Here is a 25374-nt window from a genome sequence, read left to right on the forward strand (position 1 = left end):
GTGTGAAAGAGGATAAGCAGTTTCCAGGAATTGAAAGAGGCTGAGGTGGAGAGTGGGGGAGAATGGCATGTGAATAGAGACTGGGAGAGATATTAAGGAGCCAAATCATTTAGGACTCTGTATGCCATTTTAAGGATTTGAGACTATTCTAAGCCAAGGGAAATTCTAAGCTGTCCTGTGGGAAACCAGATCTGGGAATAGAGCCTGAGGTCAGAGTGTAGTGGATTTTTAGTTATAGTGTAGCATCTGATACAGAAACCCACCTGGATCTAGCCCCAATAATAACATGTGGTTACCCAGGGGAAATGGCTATGTGTATAAACTTAAAGGGCTGTAATACTAAACTCCCAACATTTAGGAGTTCAGCAATTTGCTGTCGGAATTTTTGGAAACACTTAGACCAAAGCACAGATATGGAAGAAAAACCATGTCACCTCTGAAGGTCTAGAATGAGTTTATCCTCAATTACTTAAACATTTTTTTCCTCCTCAGAACGCTTTTTTTTTTCAAGATAGTTTGGCCAAAAGTATTATTAAAGTAGGTTTTAAGTGCACTTTGAAATAACAAAATTAGAATCTAGTTGAAATCTAATTATTCCATGTGGGTTGACAACTTGTAATTTGCCATGGACAGTGAAAACTGAGATAACCAAACCCTTGTTCCCATCCTTTTTTAAAAACAAACAAGCATAAAAACACAAAAATAAATGGCTGAGGTATTTTTAATTTTTAAATTAAAAAATTCCCATATTTCTTAAAGGAATGTTTTGGGATCAGGGGAAGAAACATTTAAAATCACAAAATTTCAAGCAGTTTTCATTAGCCTTTTTCCTTCTTTTTCTCCCAATAATCATGTCATTCTAGTTCGGGGGTGGGGGGGAGCAGATAAAAAGCCATGCCTGAATATAGCTACAAATTAAAGCTTTGGATATTTAACAAATAAAAACTTTTGGTTTATGAAAATTTTTGAAATTATATTTTCTTATGTGCATCTTGTTGGCAAGAACAAGAACTTTATTGACTTTTGTATTTTACTTTTGTTCTCATAGTAGGTTGAAGGCTTTAAAAGTGATATTATCACCCTGGGAACTTATGAGGTTGATTGACACATTACTTCCAGTGGCCTAGAGCATAATCAGCACCACTGACCTCAAGGGAAGTGGTGGAATTGACTTTTAACTTCTCTGAAAGTCTTCTTTTTCTTTAGAGTAGAATTTTTTGTTGCAGTGGATTTTGGCCTATTTATATTTACTTAATCAAATCCCCTCGTTGTGAGCAATGTTCTGTGCATTGTAGGATGTTTGGCAGCATCTCTAGCCTTTACCTATAGATGCCAGTAGCAGACCCTTCTCTCCTCACTAGTTGTGACAACCAAAAATGTCTGTAGACATTGCCAAAATCTTTTGGTAGACAAAATCAATGTCAGTTGAGCACCATTGCTTTATATAATAAGGCATAGGAGCAGCTGGGTAATTAAGTCAATTGAGCATCTGACTCGACTTTGGCTCAGGTCACGATCCTTGGGTCATGGGATTGAGCCCTGCATAGGGTGCTGAGCACGGTAAATGCTCAAGATTTTCTCTCTCTCTTCCCCTCTGCCCCTCTACCCTGCTCATGCTGTCTCTCTCTAAAAATATTTATGTGTGATATATATAAATATATATATATATAGAGAGAGAGACATATGGGTGTGTGTCATGAATTAAAATGAGCAATCTGTTTATCTTTTAATTATTTTTTATCAAGTTGAAAAAAGTTCAGTAAAGCTTTTACTAAGAGCCTAATTTATACAAAATACAGTTGTTTCTTATATTAACAATATCTTGGCTTCTGCCCCATTCCCAGCCCTTGCTTCTGAGAGGCAGCAAATTTTGCTTCTTTTAGCTATTTTTGTCTGGTATTTACTCCATATTTTATCTTTCTTTAATCAGTTTTAGACCTAAGTATTTATTTGTTATATTGAGATAAAGATTTTAGCTTACTATATACCTTTTCTTTCTTTTTCCTCCTAACATAGTTACATCACGTTTTAAAAATTAAATCCATAATCAATATTCACATCATGACTATGAAAATATTGTTCATTGTAGTCAAATAATTTCCTTCCTTTCTTGAACTTTTTATCTTCCTATTAATAATGCCCTCTGTCCTTTTTTCCTTTTCAAAAGATATTTGTTTTGGGTGTTTTGGGTTTTTTTTTTAGGTTTATTTATTTATTTTGAGAGAGACAGAGAGAGCATGAGCAGGGGAGGGGCAGAGAGGGAAAAAGAGAATCCGAAGAAGGCTCAGTTCTGTCAGCGCAGAGCCCCATGTGGGGCTCAATCTTAACCAACTGAGCCACCTAGGTGCCCCTAAAATATCTTTAAATTAATTTTGGGTCACCCTTCAATGAATATATGCAACACCTCTCAATACAGTTTTCCTATCAGATCTGTGAGATAATAGGTCAGTCCTTTTTTTCCCTCTGAAGACATTGCTCCTGGAGCCTCCTGATCTCCTACTTCAATCAAGCAAGACCAAGTTGTTCTTTAGCCCACTTAACTGCCAGATTCCTGAGATTTCCTTTTGCTGTCATCCTGGGAATTTGATTTGCCTATCTTCTGTGTTGGATCATAAGTTTCCTGAGTCTCAAATCTTCCTAAATGTTTTCATCTTCATAGTACAGTCCTCTGGCAGTTTATCTATACTTTCATTTCCTGAGCTTTTTTGGACTCCTGCTGGCCTAACTGGCTTATTTCCCATCAGTAGCTCTGTGGGTACTTTGGTTTGAACTTTCACCTCTCTGCTCAGTCATACACCTTTTGTCCATCTGCTTTTCACATTCATGTATCAGGTTTTGAGTTTGCAGACGTCTCTTAGTTTAATTGAAGATGAAGACTGTTTCTCTTATTTGTCTTTTAAGTTTGGAGAAGTTTTTATGTCTTTCTTTTTTCCTTTCTGAAACTAGAAGTCTTCATTACTTTGTAAGATTAAGTATGGGATTTTAAAATGTTGTGATCCCAGGGGTGCCTGGGTGGCTCAGTCAGTTAAAAGTCCAACTCTTGATTTCGGCTCAGGTCATGATCTCATGGTTTGGTGGGTTCTAGCCCCACATCAGGCTCCATGCTGATGGTGTGGAGCCTGCTTAGGATTCTCTCTCTCCCTCCCTCTCTCTCTGCCCCTCCCTCACTCCCGCTGTCTCTCTCAAAAATAAATAAACTTAAAAACTTAAATAAATAAATAAATAAATAAATAAATAAAATCTATGATCCCGTATACTTTATTCCCACACTTCTACAAGCACATTTGAGAAGCTCTAAATCAAATATTCCTAACAATAATATTGTAAAGGTAGAAAGTAATAATTGTTCTAAAAAATCAAGTATATACTTATATTTGAAAGATAAATTTAGATGTAATAAAAATCTAGGTGGAGAAAGTATCATAATTCATTTGTTGGGCTGTGGAGGTAATAAGTTTCAAGGTTTTAAGTGTATTGCAGTATTTTTCAGTACTTCTATAATCTTTGTTACATGCACACTTTCTTGTGACCATGTTTGTTTTTAAATGTCACAGTGTTTAATCATGTGAAATCTGAGTCTGAGCCTCCTCTTACTGTGATTACCTTCTACTTTCTATGCCTGCCATTGCCATAAAACTTTTATCCAGCACCCCCTCTCCCACCCCACTCCACCCCAGGGCCAAAGTGCTTAGTATTGCATTTTCTAGCATCTACAAGCTTCTTCCATGAGAGATCTTGCCATCCAGAGATACATAGGAGTAGGTGCAGGTTTCTGTCACTTGCTGAATGCAGCACTACTCATTCCCTTAACAAAGCCTTTTTTTTTATTAAAAAAAAAATTTTTTTAATGTTTGTTTATTTTTGAGACGGAGAGAGAGAGCATGAGCAGGGGAAGGGCAGGGAGAGAGGGAGACACAAAATCAGAAGCAGGCTCCAGGCTCTGAGCTGTCAGCACAGAGCCCAATGTAGGGCTTGAACTCACGAACTGCGAGATCATGACCTAAGCTGAAGTTGGACGCTGAACCGACTGAGCCACCCAGGTGCCCCATCAAAGCCTCTTAATATTAGCTTATTCCTTTAAGAGCCTGGAGTTCCATTTACAGCCTCACATTGCTTTCTTACATATGATATTACTTCATTTTATTGGTTGTTATTGCTAGACAAGTTTATTCATAGTGAGGGAAGCTCTAGATCGTAAGATATGCGAATGAGATAATATTCAGACTAATAAAGTAGCAGTCATGCATTCATTCCATAGATTATATCACTAATGTATTTTATATGTATATAGTTCAAATACAGCTCATGGGTTGCAAAGTGATAAAGAATATTATGAAAGATATTAAAAAGTGCTAGTGTTATAATTTGTCAGAAAATTTAAGATCAATTGCAGAAATTATTTAGCAAAAATTGTGTTTCAAAACTGAATGCTGTTCTCTATGTCCTGCCAAAGTACATACTTTCATTGATATTTGATGAAAAAGTAGCTACGTCATAAACTGAAGAAATTTATTTTATGTTACCTAAGATAATGTGCCTATATACTGAATAGAACAGTTTAAATGTCTTCATAGGGAGTTGATCCAGGTGGTAAAGCCCTAATTTGAGGTGAACAGCCTAAGAGATGGCCTACATTGGCTAGATGGCCCACATTGTCTCTATTAGTCCTGTGACTTCTTTCATGTATGTGCAACAATATAGTATAACAGAATGTAAAGCCCACCCAAACCATTGGATTTTAGAAATAATGGGATATGTAATGACTCCAATCCACTTACCTCCAATATGTGATGATGCTTTACTGTTTTGTGTGTCATTTATTTCTTCAACTCTGTGTGGCAGGAATTATTTTCTTATGTTTTCTTGTTTTCTTCCACTTACAAAGGAGGAAACTAAGAAAGAAAGCTAAATTGAGGAGGTACTGTGCCTTGCCCAAGGTCAAACAACTAATTAGTGTCAAAGCCTTGAATCCAAGCTGTGTATTTTTTCCATTATACCTCCTTCCCTCAGAACCTACTATAGCATGAATATATATATGACCTTTTCTAGAGATGATAACTTAAGCATTTTCAGGTTTATATAGATGATATTTTAGTATGGGTAGCCTAACTGAATTGCCACAAAACTTAGTATTTAAAAGAATTTTTTTAAACTTTGCCCTTTATAGAATGAGTGTATTCAACTTAAGGTTTCTTACATGTTTTAAAATATTAACTGTCTTTTTTTTTCTTTTAATAGAAAAATATTAATTTCTGCTTTTTTCTGGGTTCATTATCTTATCTTGAAAAATTATTTTTGTAATAAAAAAACCCAAAGATCTAATGCACCATACTGACAGAATGTTTTTGCATTATTCAGAATTACTTAGATGTTGCTGAGTTACCAATAAGCTATTCTGGATAGTAGCTAAATTATTATAACTAGTTGAGGTAAAATATGTTGAGTATGTCGAGAATAAGAGATGCCTAGTTTGAGGAGAATGTTTTTTTTCTTATATTTGAAATTTCTAGGCCATTTTTTTTTAACAATGATAATTTATAACACAGAGTTCAATATAGATTTTTTCTGTACAAAGTGTGTTACCCAAAGCAGCCTTAAAGCATATGTGAAATAAGTTATGTTACTGATACTGTGTCTGTTACTATGTCTTGATTCTTATTTCTTAGTAGATTATTGTGGTCAATTCCTATTGTAACAAGAAAAGTAAGTAACAATTGAAAACCATCTCCAATGTGTGTGTGGTTTTTTGTGTGTATTTTTTTTTTTTTTAAACTCTAAAAGGGAGCCTGGCTTCTTAAGTCTTGGCAGAAATCCATTTTTTCCCCTTTTAAGAAAATATATATACTATATTTGGTTAACTTGGTGTTTCAGAAATCTTGAAAATATGCCAGATGAAATAAAACCAGCTATATTCCTTTTATCTAGCTAAATTATTTTACATACAAGATCTTATGCTGAGTTTAGAACTCTAACCATTGGAATTTATATTGTGATACCCTGATAAAAAGTGTTTATACTGTGATGATATAAAGCAGTAAATGTCTCTAATGCACAGTCTCTGTCTCCACATTTGGTTTGCTATAAATGTTTATGTTTTAGGTCCTTTACCTTGGCGAAAGATAAAACTATGCATCTTGAGTGTTTGCTGGACAAATGTGTTTATTTTTTTGAAGCAAAGTTTTAAAATATTTTTAATAATAAGTTTAGCTGATTGTTGTCAGTCTTATTTTGAGGCTTGAACTTCTGTTTTAAAGCTTACATATGAGAAAAAAATATATTCTGCCTATAGTGATTGCTTTTAGAAAAGCATTTAATACTGAAATCATAATATATATTCATATGAATTGGGATAAATTCCCCGGTCTTTTATATGAGGCAGTAAAGTGAGGAGATGCATTTATAATTCCAGTTCATATTTATCACACCACTTATTTCTTCAGAAGCTATGTGTAAAATGATACTCTCATCATGCAGAGCTACTTATGGCCACACTGTTGGGTTTGACTAAGTTGAAAAAATAATCTAGTGTTCAAAAGTGTGACTTAAATTTCTTGTTGACATATACAGTATAATCCTTTTGGTTATTTTATATATTCTATACCCATTCAGTAGTGTAGTACGTATACTGTCTCCAATAAAACTGAGTCATTAAAGGACTTGAGAAACTTACTGTTTGATCTCAAGTATATTATAGTGTAATAGTAAAATCAGAATCCAGAACCATTTAACTTCTGCTTGACAATAGTTATCTGGGTATTTTTACATAATTCTCTAAGTGTCACCTCAGTCTTGATTATCTGTGTCTGCTATTCAGGATCTCATCTTTGCTTACATCAGGTTAGCTTTTGATGCACAGATATTTTTAGTTGCCCAGAAACTACTATATTAAGGGTTGTTTTTTTTTTTTTTTCATTTTCTGTGAACTTAAACTCATTATGGAAAAAAAAAAAAATTCAGTGCAGCATCTGAACCAATGGGTTGCAGACTCAAGCCACTAAAGGAGTTAAACAGGTTATTTAAATGAGTGAGCTAGTTGAGGGTTGGTAAATAGTTCAAATTATTTTAAGCTATGGTAAGAGCCACATGAAACGTAAGTTTGGGCCCTCAGTTTGCAACCTTTGATAAAATAGTTTGATTTCTCTCTGCTGTTTACACACCCCTCCAGAATTACACATATACTAATTTATTGGGGGTGGGGACCAAGTGGTTTAAACTCTTTCTAGAGTGTACAATTAAATATAGCTTTCTATTTTGGGAAAGCCTTGTAAAATGTATTTGAAAAGTAATGTTAACTGGTCTACAAGATCATCTTTCCAAACCACACTTCAGCTTAGTTTATAGTGTTTACTTTCTGTCAAAACTTAGAAAAAACATTCACAGTTAACTTCCATAATATAAAATGTCTGTCTCGTTAGGCATTAAAGGATTGGTCAACAGGTATAATGTTGTTAGACTGTATTGCTAATGTGAATGTGGACATGACCTCCCAAATAGATCAAAGACTAATCTCTTTGACAGTTACAAGATGGCAGAGCTTGCCATGGGCCTTTTGCTGCTGCACATTGAAACTATTTGTTTGGAAATCATGCCTGAGGGATGAGAATGCATTTATAAGGATGAGCAGGTAAAAGTAAAAGGTTGTCTTTTGACATTTCAACTAATCCCTTCCAGCCTTTGGTTTACTTAACATTTAGGCTATTTGCTGGCAGGAGAAACTGACTTTTTCACATATGCTTTATGTCATTTTAAATTGGGCATTGATTTTCATGCCTGATAATCCCTAAGTGTACAGTGTAATAGATTCTGATGTCATTATAATGCGGTATACGATCTTCCTACCTTTTCTAAACCCTTAACCTTGCTTTCCCTAATGAAATGTGTTTCCCCAAGACAATTTTTTCTTTTTATTAATTTTTAGGAGTTTGTTTCTTTATATAATAAAAAATATTTAAATGTTAATTGATATATTACCTTCAAAAGTTTTTTTTTTTTTTTCTTTTCGCCTAAAATAATTTTCCTGGGTAAAATACTCACAGTATTTTAAAGGCTATTTGGATGGTAGAGAATATTTGAAAACTTATAAGAAATTGAATTCATGTTGTCAAACATAAAAATTAGTTCATTTTAATGAAAACTAAAACACTAAGGAGAGATAATTTTGTTTATTTAATCTAATAGTTGCTACATTATCTCTGTTTCATTTATAACTAACATATCCTAGAACAACTGTTATCATAGGCAGAGTGATCTTTATAAAGTATTTGTTTGGAATAAGGTGTAGGGAAATTTGAAAGCCCTTAAGCTATTATGTCTAACAAAGGATAAATGCTACAATTTGGCAGGGGTTGGCAGGTACCCTCAAAGAATATAAAGAAACTACTTAGTTATATTTTGAGAGATAGGTAGGAAATATACATTTTTCCCAGTTGGATAGAATTTTTAAAGTATATTTTCTTTTAATCTCTACATATTATAATATACTTTATCACTGAATTGTTACTTTTACATACTATTATCTAACCTTTCCTATGATGCCATATTATTATATTATTTTTTAAAATATAACCTATAACACTTAAAGGAAAGTGTACTTCCTTTGTATTCTAGTTATAAAGTTTTAATATAGAAATTTGACAGGTTATTTTGAGAGGATATAAAGTACAGTTTGTTTCCTACCAATTTGAAAGCTACTTGTCAGAAGTATACTCTTCTGATTTCTCGTCTAACACATGTCCTTTTGTTTAAAAAGTTAATAGTAATATAGAGTGTATTGAAGAGACTTTGTTTTCTCTTGAGTAGTTTTACAACTTTTTTTGTTTTTTAGTTTTTATTTATTTATTTCAAGAGAGGGGAGGAGGGGGAGAGACTGAGAGAGGAAGAGAAAGAATGCCAAGAAGGCTCTGCACTGTAATTGCGAGGCTCCTACGCTGGGCTCAAACCCACTAACCATGAGATCATCACCTGAGCTGAAATCAAGAGTTGGACGCTCAACCGACTGAGTCACCCAGGCGCCCTAAGTAGTTTCACAACTTCTTAAAACTAACTTGTTAATTTATCTTGAAAGTCCAGAGTTTATCCAAGAAGGTAACTCTTTATACCTTTAATTAGGCTTATACTACAAAAATATACTATATACTTCCCCAGGAATACTACATATGAGATCTTAAAAAGTTGACTAAGTGAAGAAAGAGCAGTTCCTGCTGTTTCATATTCAATAACTAGTTGCTGGGTATTATAGTCAATTGTTTCTTCTTCTTTCTCCTTTCTTCTTCTTCTTGTTCTTCTCCTTCTTCCTCCTCCTCCTCCTCCTCCTCCTCCTCCTCCTCTTCTTCTTCTTCTTCTTCTTCTTCTTCTTCTTCTTCTTCCTCTTCTTCATGTTTATTTATTTTTTGAGAGAGAGAGCAGGGGAAGGGCAGAGAGTGAGGGAGACAGAGAACCCCAAGCAGGCTCCACACTGTTAGTGTGGAGCCCGACGTGGGGCTCATGCTCAGAAACTGTGAGATCATGACCTAAGCTGAAATCAAGAGTCAGATGCTTAACTGATTGAGCTACCCAGGCACCCCTGTAGTCAATTTCTGTGAGCTCCCAATACTAGCAGATAGTTATAGGTGAATAAATTGCTGTCGTTGTATTTGAGAACTATTTTAAATTTTACTTTAATTAGATTTTCTTACTGATTCCATTTCTAATTAGGAAAAGTAAGCCACAACAGAATTGATTTACCCAAGATCACTCAGGAAAGCTATATAGTGTCTTGACTCCAGAGTTTTCACTCTTAAGAGAGCAAGCTCTGGAAAGAGACCTAGATTCAGTTCCCAGCTCTACTCCTGTGCACTGTGCTTAGAACATTATAGGAGCTCAATAAATGTTATTATCATTTATTATTAAAATCTGTTGTTCCCATCTTTTCCAATTTTGACTTTGTGTTTAGCTAATTGTGTATTCCATTCATTCTGACCTTGTATAAAAGTAGTTCACTCTTGGGAGGATGTAATTTTAACATTTTTTATGAAGACCATATGAAGGCTGTGTATGTGGTATCCTTTGGTGTGACACTGCTTTTAATAGGAATGTAGCATTATATGCTGTAATTGAGTCCATCTTTGAAAAGGAGTATGATTTTATTTTATTTATTTTTTCGCAGTTGTTAAAATTTTAATTCTCTTGTGCAAAAAATATATCTTTAATTAAGTAGAACAAGAATTTATTTGTCCAGATGAACCTGATTTTTAATTTCTTGACTGTATACACACCACAAAACTGCCCCCCCCCAACTACGTTTGGCAGTTGTATTTGTAGTATATTATATTTATATCTTATTTTGGAAAGATTTGACATCCATAGTCTCCTTTAGGAACCTTGATTTGTTTATATAGATCTTGTTTTTGGTCCTTCAGCAAAGCTTTATAAATTCTTTTAAGAAATGGATCTAGTTCATTTTTGTTGGTTTTATTCCTAGGAATTTGATAATTTCTGTTGGTCCTGTGAATGGAATTTTCTCCTCACTATGTTTTCTAAATAGTCATTGTAATATGAAGGAAAGCTATTAATGTTTTTGGTTGACTACATAGTTTGACCATCTTTTAGAATTCTTATTAGTTTGAATAATTTCCCACTTCAGTTCTTAGATTTTCTAGGTTTATATTCAAATCATCTACAAATAATGGTGATGTTTATTTTTTTCTAATTGGTACTATTGGTTTTTCTTAGTTCATTTAGTGATTAGAATCTCCAAGTAATTTTACATGATGACAGTGGATTTTGGATATTCCTATCATTTGTTGAATCCTTTGGATCTGAGAGAATTGAAGACATTTTTCAACCCAGAAAAATTCCTTTTATTTCTTTGGTTATTTATCCTCTAGTCTGTCTTTCTTGATCTTCTGGCCTTCCATCTTCCATGTCTCTCTTCTTCATTTTCCATTTCATTACTGTCTTCATGTTTTGGGTTTGTTTCCCTGGAAGCCGAGCTTGAGATGGGGACTGTAAGGACAGGCACTTACTGAAGGAACATTCTTTTTTTTTTTTTAAGGAAAATTTACCTCTTTTAATATTGAGAAGACTCAGTATTCTTAAGTAACCAAAGACCTGATAAAAAAGACAACATGAAGTTATTTTGGTAAGATACAAAATCATTGTTGTCTAGGAAGATTACTTAAAGTATAAAGAAAAACCTTTTACAAGTTCACAATCTCTTATTACCTAGAATAGAATAGTCCAGGAAAAAAAAATGTCCTTTTAACAGAAAATTTTAAATTACAGTTTTATATAAGTACACTATTGATATTAAAGCCTATCTTTTAATTTTATTTTTTATTTTTTAAAATTTACATCCAAATTAGCATATAGTGACAACAATGATTTCAGGAGTAGATTCCTTAGTGCCCCTTAACCATTTAGCCCATCCCCCCTCCCACAACCCCTCCAGTAACCCTCAGTTTGTCCTCCATATTTATGAGTCTCTTCTGTTTTGTCCCCCTCCCTGTTCTTATATTATTTTTGTTTCCCATCCCTGATGTTCATCTGTTTTGTCTCTTAAAGTCCTCATGAGTGAAGTAATATGATATTTGTCTTTCTCTGACTAATTTCACTTAGCATAATACCCTCCAGTTCCATCCACGTAGTTGCAAATGGCAAGATTTCATTCTTTTTGATTGCTGAGTAATACTCCATTGTATCTATATATATATACCACATTTTCTTTATCCATTCATCCATCGATGGACATTTGGGCTCTTTTCCATACTTTGGCTATTGTTGATAGTGCTGCTATAAACATGGAGGTGCATGTGTCCCTTCGAAACAGCACACCTGTATCCCCTGGATAAATGACCAGTAGTGCAATTGCTGGGTCGTAGGTTAGTTCTGTTTTTAGTTTTTTGAGGAACCTCCATACTGTTTTCCAGAGTGGCTACACCAGCTTGCATTCCCAGAAAAGGAGTATGATTTTAATATCAAGCTCAATTGACTAGACGGCAGGATTTACTGTGATCTCTTTTCCAGCAAAGAAGAAGTTTAATTTAACAGTCTCTGTGTGTTAGTACTGTGTATTAGTACCTAGATAGAAAATGAATATAGTCTCAGCCACTTGGAAAAGTATGAGATTCTTGATATCCTTTAATAGTGGAGCCTTTGAAGTACTAAGTATTGTCTCAAATGTATTAGTACTGTTTCAACTCTGAATTTTAAATTTGTTCAGATCATCACTGACTGCTTTCACATGCTTTGATTCTTTCATACCTATGTCTTTGGTGTGTGGGGCTCTAGTTGATGCTTTTCATTGCTTCTGTGGATCTGTCTTAAGATTTACCAGTTCTTCTGTCTTCTCTGATCTGTTAAACCCATCCAATGGATTTTTATTTTAGTTACTATATTTTTCAGGTATAGAATTTCCATTTGGGTCTTTTTTTATAGTTTCCATTTCTCCAAAGTTCATTTATTAAGCTATATATTTTTAAGTTGTTTAAATATATTTATAACGGCTACAACAAGGTCTTTGCTAATTCCAGTAGCTGGGCCCTTGCTAGATTGGTTTTTGTTCACTCTTTTTTTCTTTGATTATGGCTCACATTTTTATTAGTAACTTTTATTGTACACTGGACATTGTAGATGGTACATTATAGAGATTCTGTTTTCTGTTATTCTCTGAAGAATATTGATTTTTGTTTTTTGTAGGTAGTTCGGTTAGTAGCTGATGATCTTGAACTTACATGGGCATTATTTGACAAGTTTTTAGGGGAACTCTGGAAAAGCTCAAGGTACATAATCTTTAAATTTTTTTTTTTTTTTTTTTTTTTTTTTGAGACAGAGAAAGACAGAGCATGAACGGGGGAGGGTCAGAGAGAGGGAGACACAGAATCCGAAACAGGCTCCAGGCTCTGAGCTGTCAGCACAGAGCCCGACGCGGGGCTTGACCTCACGGACCGCGAGATCATGACCTGAGCCAAAGTCGGCCGCTTAACCGACTGAGCCACCCAGGCGCCCCTCTTTAAATTTTTTTTAATGTTTATTTTTTAGAGAGAGAGAGACAGAGACAGACAGAGCATGAGTGGGGGAGGGGCAAAGAGAGGGAGGGGGACACAGAATCTGAAGCAGGCTTCAGGCTCCCAGCACAGACCCCTGTGTGGGGCTCAAACTTCATGAACTGCGAGATCATGACCTGAGCCAAAGTCACATGCTTAACCACTGAGCCACCCAAGCATCCCTCAAAGTACATAATCTTTAAACTCTGTCTCCCCTGTGATTTTTGTCAGGGTTTTGGTTTAAGTCTTTTTGGGAGTTGGTTTAGAATTGGCATCTTTCTAAATCATGGTCCTTTTTAAAAACATTATACCTGACTGTGTGTGAGTGTGTGTGTGTGTGTGTGTGTGTATTTTACTTGATTTTTTATTTACAAAATATATTTTGGCTAAATTTCCATGTCAAAATATATAAATCTATTTCTTTTAATTAGTATTTATCTCAGAATAAATGTAATATAACATTTAATTATCCACTTGATAATTAGACATTTAGGTTGTTTCTTATTTGTCTTTAGTAGAAAGATGCTATGAATATCCTTGTACATATTATCTATCTGTACTTGTAGGAAAATAGAAACACTTGTGGTAAATATTTGTCAGTATTCTGCAGATAAAAACAGTGGGATTGTTAAATTTGCATTTCCTGCAAAATAAAAAGATAAAGTTAAGTATCTTTTCATGTGGGTTACTAGCCAGTTACCATTCATCTAGTTCTGTAAAAGATGCTATTTGGGTTTTGAGGGGGATTGCACTGAATCTGTAGATCATTTTGGGCAATAAGGACATCTTAACAATACTAATTATTCCAATGCATAAACATAGTATCTTTCCATTTCTTTGTGTTTCTTCAGTTTCTTTCATCAATGTCTTAAAGTTTTCAGTGTAAAGATCTTTCACCTCCTTGATTTATTTTTATTTTAGAGAGAGAGTGAGCAGGGGAGAGAGAGAGGTAATCTTAAGCAGGCTCCACCCTCAGTGTGGAACCCGAAACAGGGCTCAATCTCATGACTCTGGAATCATGACCTGAGCTGAAATCAAGAGTCAGACACTTAACCAACTGAGCCACCCAGGTGCTCCTCACCTCCTTGGTTTAATTTATCCCAAAGTATTTTATTCTTTTTGATGCTATTGTAAATGGAACTGTTTTTCTTTTTCTTTTCTTTTCTTTTTGTTTGGATAGTTTGTTGTTAGTGTATGGAAATACAGCTGATTTTTGTATGATGTTTTTGTATCCTCCAACTTTACTAAATTCATTTATTAGTGCTAACAGTTTTTTGGTAGAGTCTTTAGGGCTTTTTACATATGAGATCATGTCATATGCAAACAAAGTTTTACTTCGTCCTTTCTGGATTGGATTCCTTTTATTTCTTGCCTAATTGTCCTGGCAAAGAATTTCAGTATTTTGTTGACTAGAAGTGGTGAGAGTGGGCACATTTGTCTTATTCCTGATACTAGAAGAAAAGTTTTCAGCTTTTCACCACAGAGTATATTAGCTGCAGGCTTGTTATATATGGCCTTTATTATGTTGAGGTACATTCCTTTTATATCTGATTTATTGAGAGTTTTAGTCATGAAAGGATGTTGAATTTTCGCAAATGCTTTTTTGCCTCTTTTGAGATGATTATATGATTTTTGTTCTCCCTTTTGTTAATGTGGTTTATTACATTTATTGATTTATGTATAGTTAAATTAATCTTTCATTCCAGGAATAAATCCCTCTTGATCATGTATCTAATCCTTTTAATGTGATGTTGAATTTAGTTTGTTGGTATTTTGATAAAGATTTTTGCAACAGTGTTTATCCTATAGGGATATAGCCCTGTAATTTTCTCTTCTTGTAGTGTCCTGATCTGACTTTGGTATGTGAGTAGTACTGGCTTCTTAACATGAGTTTGGAAGTTTTTCCGTCTCTTCAATATTTTGGAAGCATTTGAGAAGGAACAGTGATAATTCTTCCTTAAATGCTTGATAGAATTTACCATTGAAGCCATCTAGTCCTAGGATTTGTTGTTGTTGTTGTTGTTGTTGTTGTTCAGAGACTTTTGATTACTGCTTCAATTTTCTTGCTTATTATAGATCTGTTCAGATTTTTTCTCTTCATTATTTAGCCTTGGTATGTTGTATATTTGTAGGAATCTATCCATTCCTTCTGGGTTATCCCAGAAATGTACTCTTTCATTTATAATTTTATTTGACCCTTTCTTTTGCTTAGTTAGCAAAAAGTTTATCAGTTTTGTCTTTTCAGAAAACCAGTTCTTCATTTCAGTGATTTTTATCTATTGTTTTCTAGCTTCAAAGTTTATTTCTGCTCTCATCTTAGTTTCCTTCCTTAAGCTAACTTTGAGATTAAGCTGTTCTTCCTTTTCTAATTACTTAAGGTGGAAAGTTAGGTGGTTTATCTGAGATTTTTTTTTTTTTTTTTTTTTTTTTTTTTACTGTAGATATTTATTGCTATAAACTTTTCTCTTAGAACTGCTTTTGCTGCATCTGATAGTTTTGGTTTATTGTGTTGCCATTTTCATTTGTATCAAGATATTTTTTAAGTTCTCCTTTGATTTCTTCTTTGACCCATTGTTCAGTTGTGTGTTATTTAATTTCCACATGTTTGTGAACATTCCAGTTTTCCTTGTGTTAATAGATTTCTAATTTCATACCATTGATGTTGTAAAAGATACATTATATGATTTATATGATATAATGTATCCTGGAGAATATTCCATGCACACTTGAGAAGAATGTGTGTTCTGCTGCTGTAGATTTAAACGAAATCATAACAATATTTACATTAAATGTGAAGGGTGTAAACACCCCAATCAAAAAAGCAGGTATTATCAGGCTGGATAAACATAAAAGAATGAACCACTGATGTATATTTCATCATGAATGAATTCCAAAATCATTATGCTAAATGAAAACAACAAGCGATTACATACTATATAATAACATTTACATGGAATTCTAGGAAAGGCAAAACGGTAAGCAGATCATTGTTTGACAGAGTCAGCAGTGAAGGAGAGAGACTGAAAAGGAATAGAAAGGACATTTAGGAGGGTGTAAGAATATTCTAAATTATGATTGTAGTGGTGGTTACGTGACTATGTATTTGTCAAAACTTATCTACATGTACATTGAAAGTTTGTGAATTTTATTTTCTGTAAATTATTTCTCAATAAAACTGATTTCATCACACAGCTAATTAATTATTTGCATGTAGGAGTTCAGGGAATATAAGGATGAATAAACATGTTTTAAATGAACTGGAAAAAAATGTATTACTGAAATACTGAAAAACAAAATGTCTGTACCCTAATAAAATGATTCAGAATGTTGGAAGTTAATATGGTTTTTTAACTGAGCCATAATTATCTACTATATTTTTAATATTTTTAAATTATTAGGTTGTACTAAAGCGACAGTACAATGATCAGCACTCCAAACTGAGAGGTCTTTTACCTGGTCGTCAGTGGTATGAAATTCAAGCATATAGGGCCTTAAACCAGGCCCTAGGCAGGTAAGTGAAATTTCATGTAATGTAACTGTAATATTAACCTTTGGTCAGGGCTGTAGAAGAGATAGTCTTGCTACTTTAATCCTTATAATAAATTTGATAGAATTGTATTTCACTAGAACCTTAGGAACTGGTTTGTTTGTTTGTTTATGAGAGAGAATGCATGTGAGTCGGGAAAGGGCAGAGGGAGAGAGAGAATCCCAAGCAGGCTCTGTGCCATCCGCACAGACCTCAATGTGTGGCTCAAACTCACAAACTGTGAGATCATCACCTGAGCTGAAATCAAGAGTCCAATTCCTAAATGACTGAGCCACCCAGGTACCCCTGGAACTGGTATATTTTTAATGATAGATGTCACAAGTGAAAGCTAAAAAGAATCGATGGAACAAATGAAACTCTACAAACTCTGCTAAAGTTTAAAGATTTGTGGTTGGGACACTTGGGTGGCTCAGTCGGTTGAGCGTTCAGCTCTGGCTCAGGTTGTGATCTCACAGTTGGTGAGTTTAAGCCCTGCATCAGGCTCTCTGCCATCAACACAGAGCATGCTTCTGATCATCTGTCCTCCTCTCTCTGCCCCTCCCCCACTTGCTCTCTCTGTCTCTCTCAAAAGTAAATAAACAAACTTAAAAAATAAAGGATTTAAAAAATATGTAAAGATTTATAATTGATCAATGAATGTCACACAGAAGAGGTACTCCATAAATGTTTATAGAAGTTCACTATCTCAAACAATAAAAGTTTTACCTTGTGAACATCAGAACCCAATTGATGATTTTATGGGTATAAAGCAAACTATTCAAGAAGAGATAAAACAAACTATACTCGTGGTACTAAAGAATTAACATCAACTAATAATAACATTTAATTGTAATACTTCTTTTCTGAGGATTCTGGTCCATTAAGATTTGTGTTTTGTACAACTAGTTATTAAATCACCATTTTATAGCATAATTTTCATATTGTAGGACATCAACGTTTAATTTATAAACACTGTAATTCTTGTATTTTTAATAATATAATTTAATATTTCATATTCTCTGTTTATGAAATTATTATTAGTTAAAGCCATGTAATTTTCCTGTGAGGCTATAAGGCACTCAGATAATTAAAATAAAAGAACACAGGTTAAGAATAAAATCATCAGGGGCTCTTGGGTGGCTCATTTGGTTAAGTGTCCCACTTGGTTTTGGTTCAGGTCATGATCTCGTGGTTTGTGAGTTCAAGCCTCACATCAGGCTCTGTGCCGACAATGCAGACCCTGCTTGGGATTCTCTTTCTTGCTCTCTCTCTGCCTCTCCCCGGCTTGCTCTCTCTCTAAAAATAAATACAAATAAAAATAAATATTTAAAAAAAGAATAAAATCATGAAAACATGACCATTTGACATCTATTCACTTCAGGCAGAAGACCCACCACTAACCATTATCTGACCTAGCCAAATCCAGAATTAAAATTTTTCTCAAGTATCTTGTTCATTAGTTAGTCCATTTACACATAAGCAGATTAGATTGCATTTGGGTTCAAATTTACAGATAGCTAATGACATAAGACTACAATAACTGGATTTAAGTCCCAAGAACACATCACCCACTTTCTTCCCCATTATTTTTTTTCCCATTTTAACATTTTTTATTTAATATTGTATGTAAGATTACTTTATTCCTGCATCTTCTCAATTGTTTCTTCCTTATATTTGCCCTTTTCCTTTCCTACTAGGCGAGATTTGGATTTGCGTTCAAGGATCTTTTTGTGGTCTTTGTCCAGTTTTAGTCCAGTGATAACCACCTTGCTGGGGTGGATGCCCGCATAGACAGTTGTGCCATTTGCCTTCCTCGCTGTACTTGTTCAATGTAGATAACATATTTCTTCCTGTAAACCTGGACTACTTTGCCAATTTGCTGACCTTTGTAGTGTCCTCCACAACTTGTACTTCGTCATCCTTTGGGATGGGCATGGATTGAATGTTGTACTTCTGTTGCAGCTCCTTGGAAAGAGGGGAAGACATACTCTTCCTGTGAATGTGGGAAGGTGCATTGAAATGCCTTTTATGGTTCTTGCTCCGGTCAGAGGTCACAAACAGATTGAACTTCATGTGGACCACTGTAGCTCCAGCCATGGCCTCAAAAGGGAAGACCCCATTATTTTTTTTAATTAAAAAAAAAATTTGTTTAGTGTTTATATTTTGAGAGAGAGGGAGACACAGACAGGGGTGAGTGGGGAAGGGACTGAGAGAGATGGAGACAGAATCTGAAGCAGGCTCCAGGCTCTGAGCTGTCAGCACAGAGCCTGACGTGGGGCTTGAACTCACAAACCATGAGATCATGACCTGAGCTGAAGTCAGACACTTAACCGACTGAGCCAACCAGGCACTCCTAATTTTTTTTTTTTTTTTAAAAACATTCATTTTTGAGAGACCAAGCGTGAGTGGGGGAGGGGCAGAGAGAGAGGGAGACACAAATCCAAAGCAGGCCCCAGGCTCTGAGCTGTCAGCACAGAGCCCCATGCAGGGCTTGAATTCACAAACTGTGAGATTAGGACCTGAGCCGAAACTGGACACTTAACCGACTGAGCCACCCAGGTGCCCCTCTTCCGATATTCTGCAGGTGTTTCCCTTCAAACTGAATGATTCAGTTCTGTGATTAATCTGATATGGTTAAGCTGCTGCCCTTGTCTGCCTAGAAATCCCATTGGTACTTGGCATCAAGTTGCATTATAAATTGTTCTTGAAGCATTTCATCTGCTTACTTGGTCTCTCCCTGGTGATCAGCCTGTTTTGTCATCTTTTATTTGTATTTTAATATTCAGCAAATAGTTTCTATGGGAGCTTGAATATTATTTAATATTCCTGAATTTTAGTCACTATACTTAATTTTAGGAAAATAAATATTCTTACCTCAGTTGATTATTTTTCCTCTTTAATGTAGGCAGTGTCTTGAATTTTAAGAAATCGTTTGAAGCAAAAATATATTTACTTTGTCATTTATAAACCTTTTCTACATATATTATACAGGTTGTAAGAGATGAAATTACTTATCTAACCTCACATACTACTAAATGAGCCTTCACATCTTGGCCCCCACCTACTTTTAAAACCTCAAGACCTGCTTTTTCATCCTTAGACCTTACCTTTATGTGCTGAAGTTTTCACTGTTAAACATAAAATCTTTTACTAATAAACATACCATATCCCATCATTACTCTCTGCCTTGGCATACAAGTTATACAATTCATTTGGCATATTTACCAATCAAAACCAGTTGAAGGTTATGTTCTTTATGAAAATTTCTTTTTACTTTTCTGAGGATTTACTCCTTAGGAAACCCATAGTAGTTTATTACTATTATAGCATATATCTTACTGTGTTGTAATAGCCTATTTATATATCTGCCTACTTCCTTAAACATGTGTTACACATTTGTACATTATTAGCAACCAACTGTGTCTCAGCTTAGGGTATGGATGCTCAATAAATACTTGTTGAATTCGTGGAAAATGGTGGGTTTGATACTTTTGCCACTATACCATGTTGTCCAGAGAGCTTCTAAAGGTTCAAAACATACTTTTCCTAGAATTTTCATTAAAAATACATTTGTAATATTTACATATAATGCTATAGTTTTAGTATTTTATTAATTAAAAAATTGATAGTCCAACTGTCATTGTATTGATTTTGAGAGAAACAGTATCAACAAGTAGCAACTTACTACAAAGAAACATATCTATTTAAAAATCAAGTGAGTGTTTTGTATCACTTGATAAAACTCATAATGTGTATTGATTGACATAAAAGGTACTTATAATCTGGATTCCTCTTATAAGGGATAAGTCTAGAAGGTCTAAAGTAAGCAGAAACAAATTAAGGTTTTTTTTTTTTAAATCCTCTTTTTAAGCCCACATGGGACTGTTAGAGTATTTGAAGTAATATAAGTCCGTGAAATGTAATAACAGCCTTCGGGAATGCACCAGATGGTTTTGTGACCAGGTTACAACTGAACTATGAGTTTCCTAAAAGGTCTGCTTTGCTGAAAGTATAATCTTTGTCTGAAGTGGGCATAATTCATTTGAACAAGGCAGTATGAAAACAATGGAAAAAAGAAAATGTGAAATTCTTTTTCTCTGAACTGTTTTTTTTTTTTAACTTAAATGCCTTTAGGACCATAGGACACTTTAAAATAAACCAAAGTGGAATCAAAAATAGAGTGGCACTCTGACTTTCCACTGATTTTCATCACTGTTCTATAATATTGGCAGTATCCATCTTCCTTTCCTGCCTAATTTTGTGGTGTGATGCCTGAGAACCTATGGATTACTTTAATATCAAAAAAGAATGTTATATAGAATTTAGATTTTTTAGATTTTCTGGAAAAATCAAATATTTATATTAATCTTCACCCCTCTCAAAATTCCATGATAGTAAAGGAATAAAAATGTCCAACGACAGAGTTAAAAAAAGAGTGGAAGAGGGGACAATAACAGATGAGATGTCAACAAATTTTGAACATTGGAGAACAAATGAATGATTGAGTGATTTAGCAGGCAAAAGAAGGCTGTTGCAAAGCCAACAAGATCCTTCAGATTCAGGCATGGAAAAACTCAGGATGTGGGGACACTGAAGTATCATTTGAAGTAGGGTTAATCACAAAAGAATTGGTTGCAAGTTCCTATAAGTAGACAGCTCCCTCCTCCACTGAGATTTTCTCTCTCTGGAGAGATTATACTAGAGAGTTTATATATTCTTCAACTCCAGCTGTAGCTAAGGATGCATAAAAGATGGGGGTTAAGAAAGTCTGTTTATTGAATGTGAGAACTCCACCCCCCTTTTCTTCTCAGCTCTGAATAGGCTTATAATCAATCTTACATCTCTAAGGCAGGAAAGTACAGTTCTAGGGATACTAACTACCTTGTGAGTAAAATAGTATCAAAGTGGTCCTGTTCCTACCAGAGTACCTTACTCTGGCAAAGCTTCCCAGTTTTTAAGCCACAGCCATGTAGGCAGAGCTACCAGTCAGCATTTGATACTCAAAGAAAGTCTGCATCATGAAAAATACAGAAAAAAACAACAGCAGAACTATACCAACAAAAGAAAAACAAGGTGGAAGAACTTGTAGAAAACATAAACAGCACAATAGAACATAGGTTGGCAAATTTTTTCTGTTAAGGAGCAGACAATGTATATTTTAGGTTTTGGGGGCCATGTACAGTCAGCATGCATATTCTTTTTTATTTTTTCTTTAATCCTTAAAAAATGTGAATACCATTCCAACCTTGCAAGCTGTACAAAAACAAGGTATGGACCAGATTTTCTTTGTGGGCCAACCCCTGCCTAGAAGAAAATACAAAACGAATGTAACAATAATATACATAGAGAGGTAAGACATTTCCTCCATGAAACAAGAACAGATTTATTGTAAGAAAAATTTCTAGGCATTAACATGATAGGAGCAAATTTTAAATGCAGAATTGGGCTTAAAAGATAAAATTAAAATTTCCTGGGTCAAAATGACAAAAAGGTAGAAAATGGAAAAGAAAAACCAAACAATTTAAACATCAGTATTCAAGAGACAACTTCAGATAAAAAGGAAACCTATATGAAGAGACGAGAGAAAATACAGAGGAAATAAACCTATCAAAGAAATAATCCAAGAAAAACACTCAGAATTGAAGGACATAATTTCTTGGTTAAAAAGGTCCACTCAAGTACCAGTAAGAGAAAAACTACAGAGCACCTCATGCACTTTCAAAGTACCTGAGATAAAGAAAACGTCCTAAAACTTTCCTGAGGGAACAAAGAGGTCTCCTATAAAAGACGTGGAATCACAATGGAAAGAGACTTCTTAAAAAGCAACATTAGAAGCTAGAAGACAGTTTTAAATTATCTTCAAATTTTTGAAGGAAGTTTTGACTTGCAATTGAAGTTCTATACAACCCAAACAATCAATAAGCTCCAAGATAGAATAAAGTCTTCAACATGGAAAGATTTAAAACATTAGCTTCAAATGCACACTTTCTCAGGATGCTACAGGAAGATATGCTTCATCAAATAAGAGAAAATTCAGACAGAGGAATATCAAGGTTTTAGGAAACTGGAGTTCCAACCTAGAATAGAAGAAAAGGAAATTCTCAAATTAGGAAAGGATGCTCTGGGGTGACAGCTGTGCACCAGTCCCATAGTAGCCAGTCTAGATTTGTTTCTAAGGGTGGAGATTTTAATTATATTGAGAAGAATTTTTACAGTTTGGCAAAGTTTGGGAATTAATGATAGAATACATAGAAAATTAAGCAAAAAAAAAAAAAAGAGAGAGAGAGAGAGACAGTTATTAACTCTAAGGCAGACCAAAAAATCTTGTACAAGAAAGAAAATATAATCGTAGTGTACAATATAACTCACCTGTAAATGGTAATCTACTGAATATTGATGACACAAGAATTGTGGTATAACTGTCAGGAAAATGAAGAGATGATGAAGTATCAGTGATATAAGATAATGAACATCTTGTATAAGAAAAGTCATTACATAAAGTTAAAAACCAAGAAGTAGTAGTAGTTCTAAATGTTATTTAGAAACATGGAGGTAAATGAGTGGAAGAACTAACATATTTAAAGGATTTTTTTTTCCCCTGAGGATTGGGAACTGGAGACAGGATGTGAGTAGATTAAAAAAGAATTGTTTGGGTGTTTTTTGTTTTTTTTTTTTAATTCTAACTATTATACTATTATTTGACTTTTAAACTATACTTGTGTATTTGGTTAAAAGTTAAAATTTACAAAGTTAAAATTAACTTTTACTTATTTTTTAGAGTTTATTTACTAAAAGAATCAGAGAGAGAGAAGTGGGGGAGGGGCAGAGAGCGAGAGGGAGAGAGAGAATCCCAAACTCTGTGCTGACAGCACAGACCCTGACATAGGGCTTGATCTCACGAACAGTGAGATCATGACTTGAGCCGAAACCAAAAGTTGATGCTTAACCAACTGAGCCACCCAGGTGCCTGTGCAAACTTAAAATTAACTTTTAAAAAGTAGTCTGGAGGTTTCAACTCTAGATAAGATGGAGCACACATGAGACATACTGTCTTAAAAACCTAGACAGAATGCATGGAACAGCTATTTGAGTGCTGTGAAAAGTAAATAGGCAGATTTGGGAAGAAGAATAGAATTCAAAATACAAGTGAACGTTTTGGAATAACTATATTAATATCAGACAAAGTAGAATTCAGGGCAAAGAGTATTATTGGAGTATTAAAAAGGAAAATCTTATGATGATGAAAAGGCTAATATGCCAATAAAATACAACAATCCTTAATGTGTATGCACCTAAAAATCAAACTTCAAAATATATTTGAACTACTGGCAGATCTGAATAGAGAAATAGACAAATACACTAGTATAGCTAGAGATTTTATATCCTCTCTCAGTTATAGATACTAAAAGTAGACAGAAAACCAATAAAGATATAGAAGACTTGAACAATGTTATTAACCAACTGGATTGAATAGATATTATAGAACACTACGTGCAACAATATTAGAATAAATATTTTGTCAAGTGCACAGGGAACATTTACCAGTATAAACGATATCCTGGATGAGTAACTTTACTTTTTTTTTAATCTTAGAACGATTTGGGGAGAGAGAGAGAGAGAGAGAGAGAACGAACCTTAAGCAGGCTCCACACTGAGCATGGAGCCCCATGCAGGGCTTGACCCTGGGATCATGACCTGAATTGAAATTAAGAGTTGGACGCTCAACCTACTCAGCCACCAAGGTGCCCCAAAGTTTACATTTTTAAAAAGAATTGAAATCATAGTATTCTCTGACCAAAATGAAATTAAACAATTAAATTAGATATCAGTAACACATAACAGAAAAAAAAAATGTCTGAATACTTGTTAATTAAAAACATACTTCTAAATAATGCATAGGTGAAAGGTAAAAGAGAAAGTCTTAGGAAAATTAGAAAATATTTTGAGCTAATCAAAAGTGAAAATACATCCAAATATGTGGGCTGCATCTTTAGCAGTGCTCAGTGGGAAATTTATATCATTAAATGCTTATTTTGAAAAAGAAAAAAGTTCTCAAATCAATAATCTCAGCTTCTATCTTAAGCTAGGAAAAGAAGAGCAAAATAAATGTAAAGCAAACAGAAGAAAGGAAATAATAAAGATAAAAGTATAAATCAATGAATTTGAAAACAAAAAACAATAAAGGAAATCAGTGAAGCTAAAAATTAAAAAATCGATTTTAAAAAGATCAATAGAATTGATAAACCTCTAGGTAAACTGACAAAAAAAGAAGCCACAAATGGTCAGTATTTGGAATAAAAGAGGTCATATTACTATATACTCTACAGATGTTAAAATGATAATATGAGGAAAAAATATATGCATACATTCAACAACTTATATGAAATAGACTAACTCCCCCAAACCCACAAAATACCAAACTCACTCAAGATGAAATAGATAACCTGAATAATCCTGTGCCTAGTAAAGAAATTTAATTTGTAGTTTGAAAAAAATCACTTTGATAGGTTCATTAATAAATATTACCAAACATTTAAAGAAGAAATAACACCAATTCCATATGATTTCTTCTAGAAAATAGACCCCTTCCCAATTCATGAGGCCAGCACTATTCTACCAAAACTGGATGAAGACAATATAAAAACAAGAAAGAGAAAAACTACAGACTAATATCTGTCATGAACTTAGATGAAAATATTTGTAACAAAATATTTACAAATTTGGTTAGATGCACAAAAATGACAAAAGAACTCTGAAAATCTTTAACAAAGGAATGAGAAAATAAGCAAAATAGTTAGAATCAACTTTTTCAAAACTGTAAATTAA

At 34.1% G+C, this 25374-nt stretch overlaps 1 protein-coding gene and 1 pseudogene across 1 annotated transcript in view; one reads left to right on the forward strand and one right to left on the reverse strand.

The window, feature by feature from the left end:
* BRIP1 (BRCA1 interacting helicase 1) overlaps window positions 1–25374 on the forward strand; it is a 202466-nt gene that overhangs the window by 146382 nt on the left and 30710 nt on the right. Inside the window, 1 exon segment of the mRNA XM_049636532.1 lies at window positions 16421–16533. Within this exon segment, the coding sequence (XP_049492489.1) occupies window positions 16421–16533 (113 nt within the window).
* Window positions 18033–18621, reverse strand: LOC125926768 (60S ribosomal protein L26-like; annotated as a pseudogene).

The sequence above is a fragment of the Panthera uncia genome, chromosome E1 (genome assembly GCF_023721935.1).
Source record: "Panthera uncia isolate 11264 chromosome E1, Puncia_PCG_1.0, whole genome shotgun sequence".
Taxonomy (NCBI): Eukaryota; Metazoa; Chordata; class Mammalia; order Carnivora; family Felidae; genus Panthera; species Panthera uncia.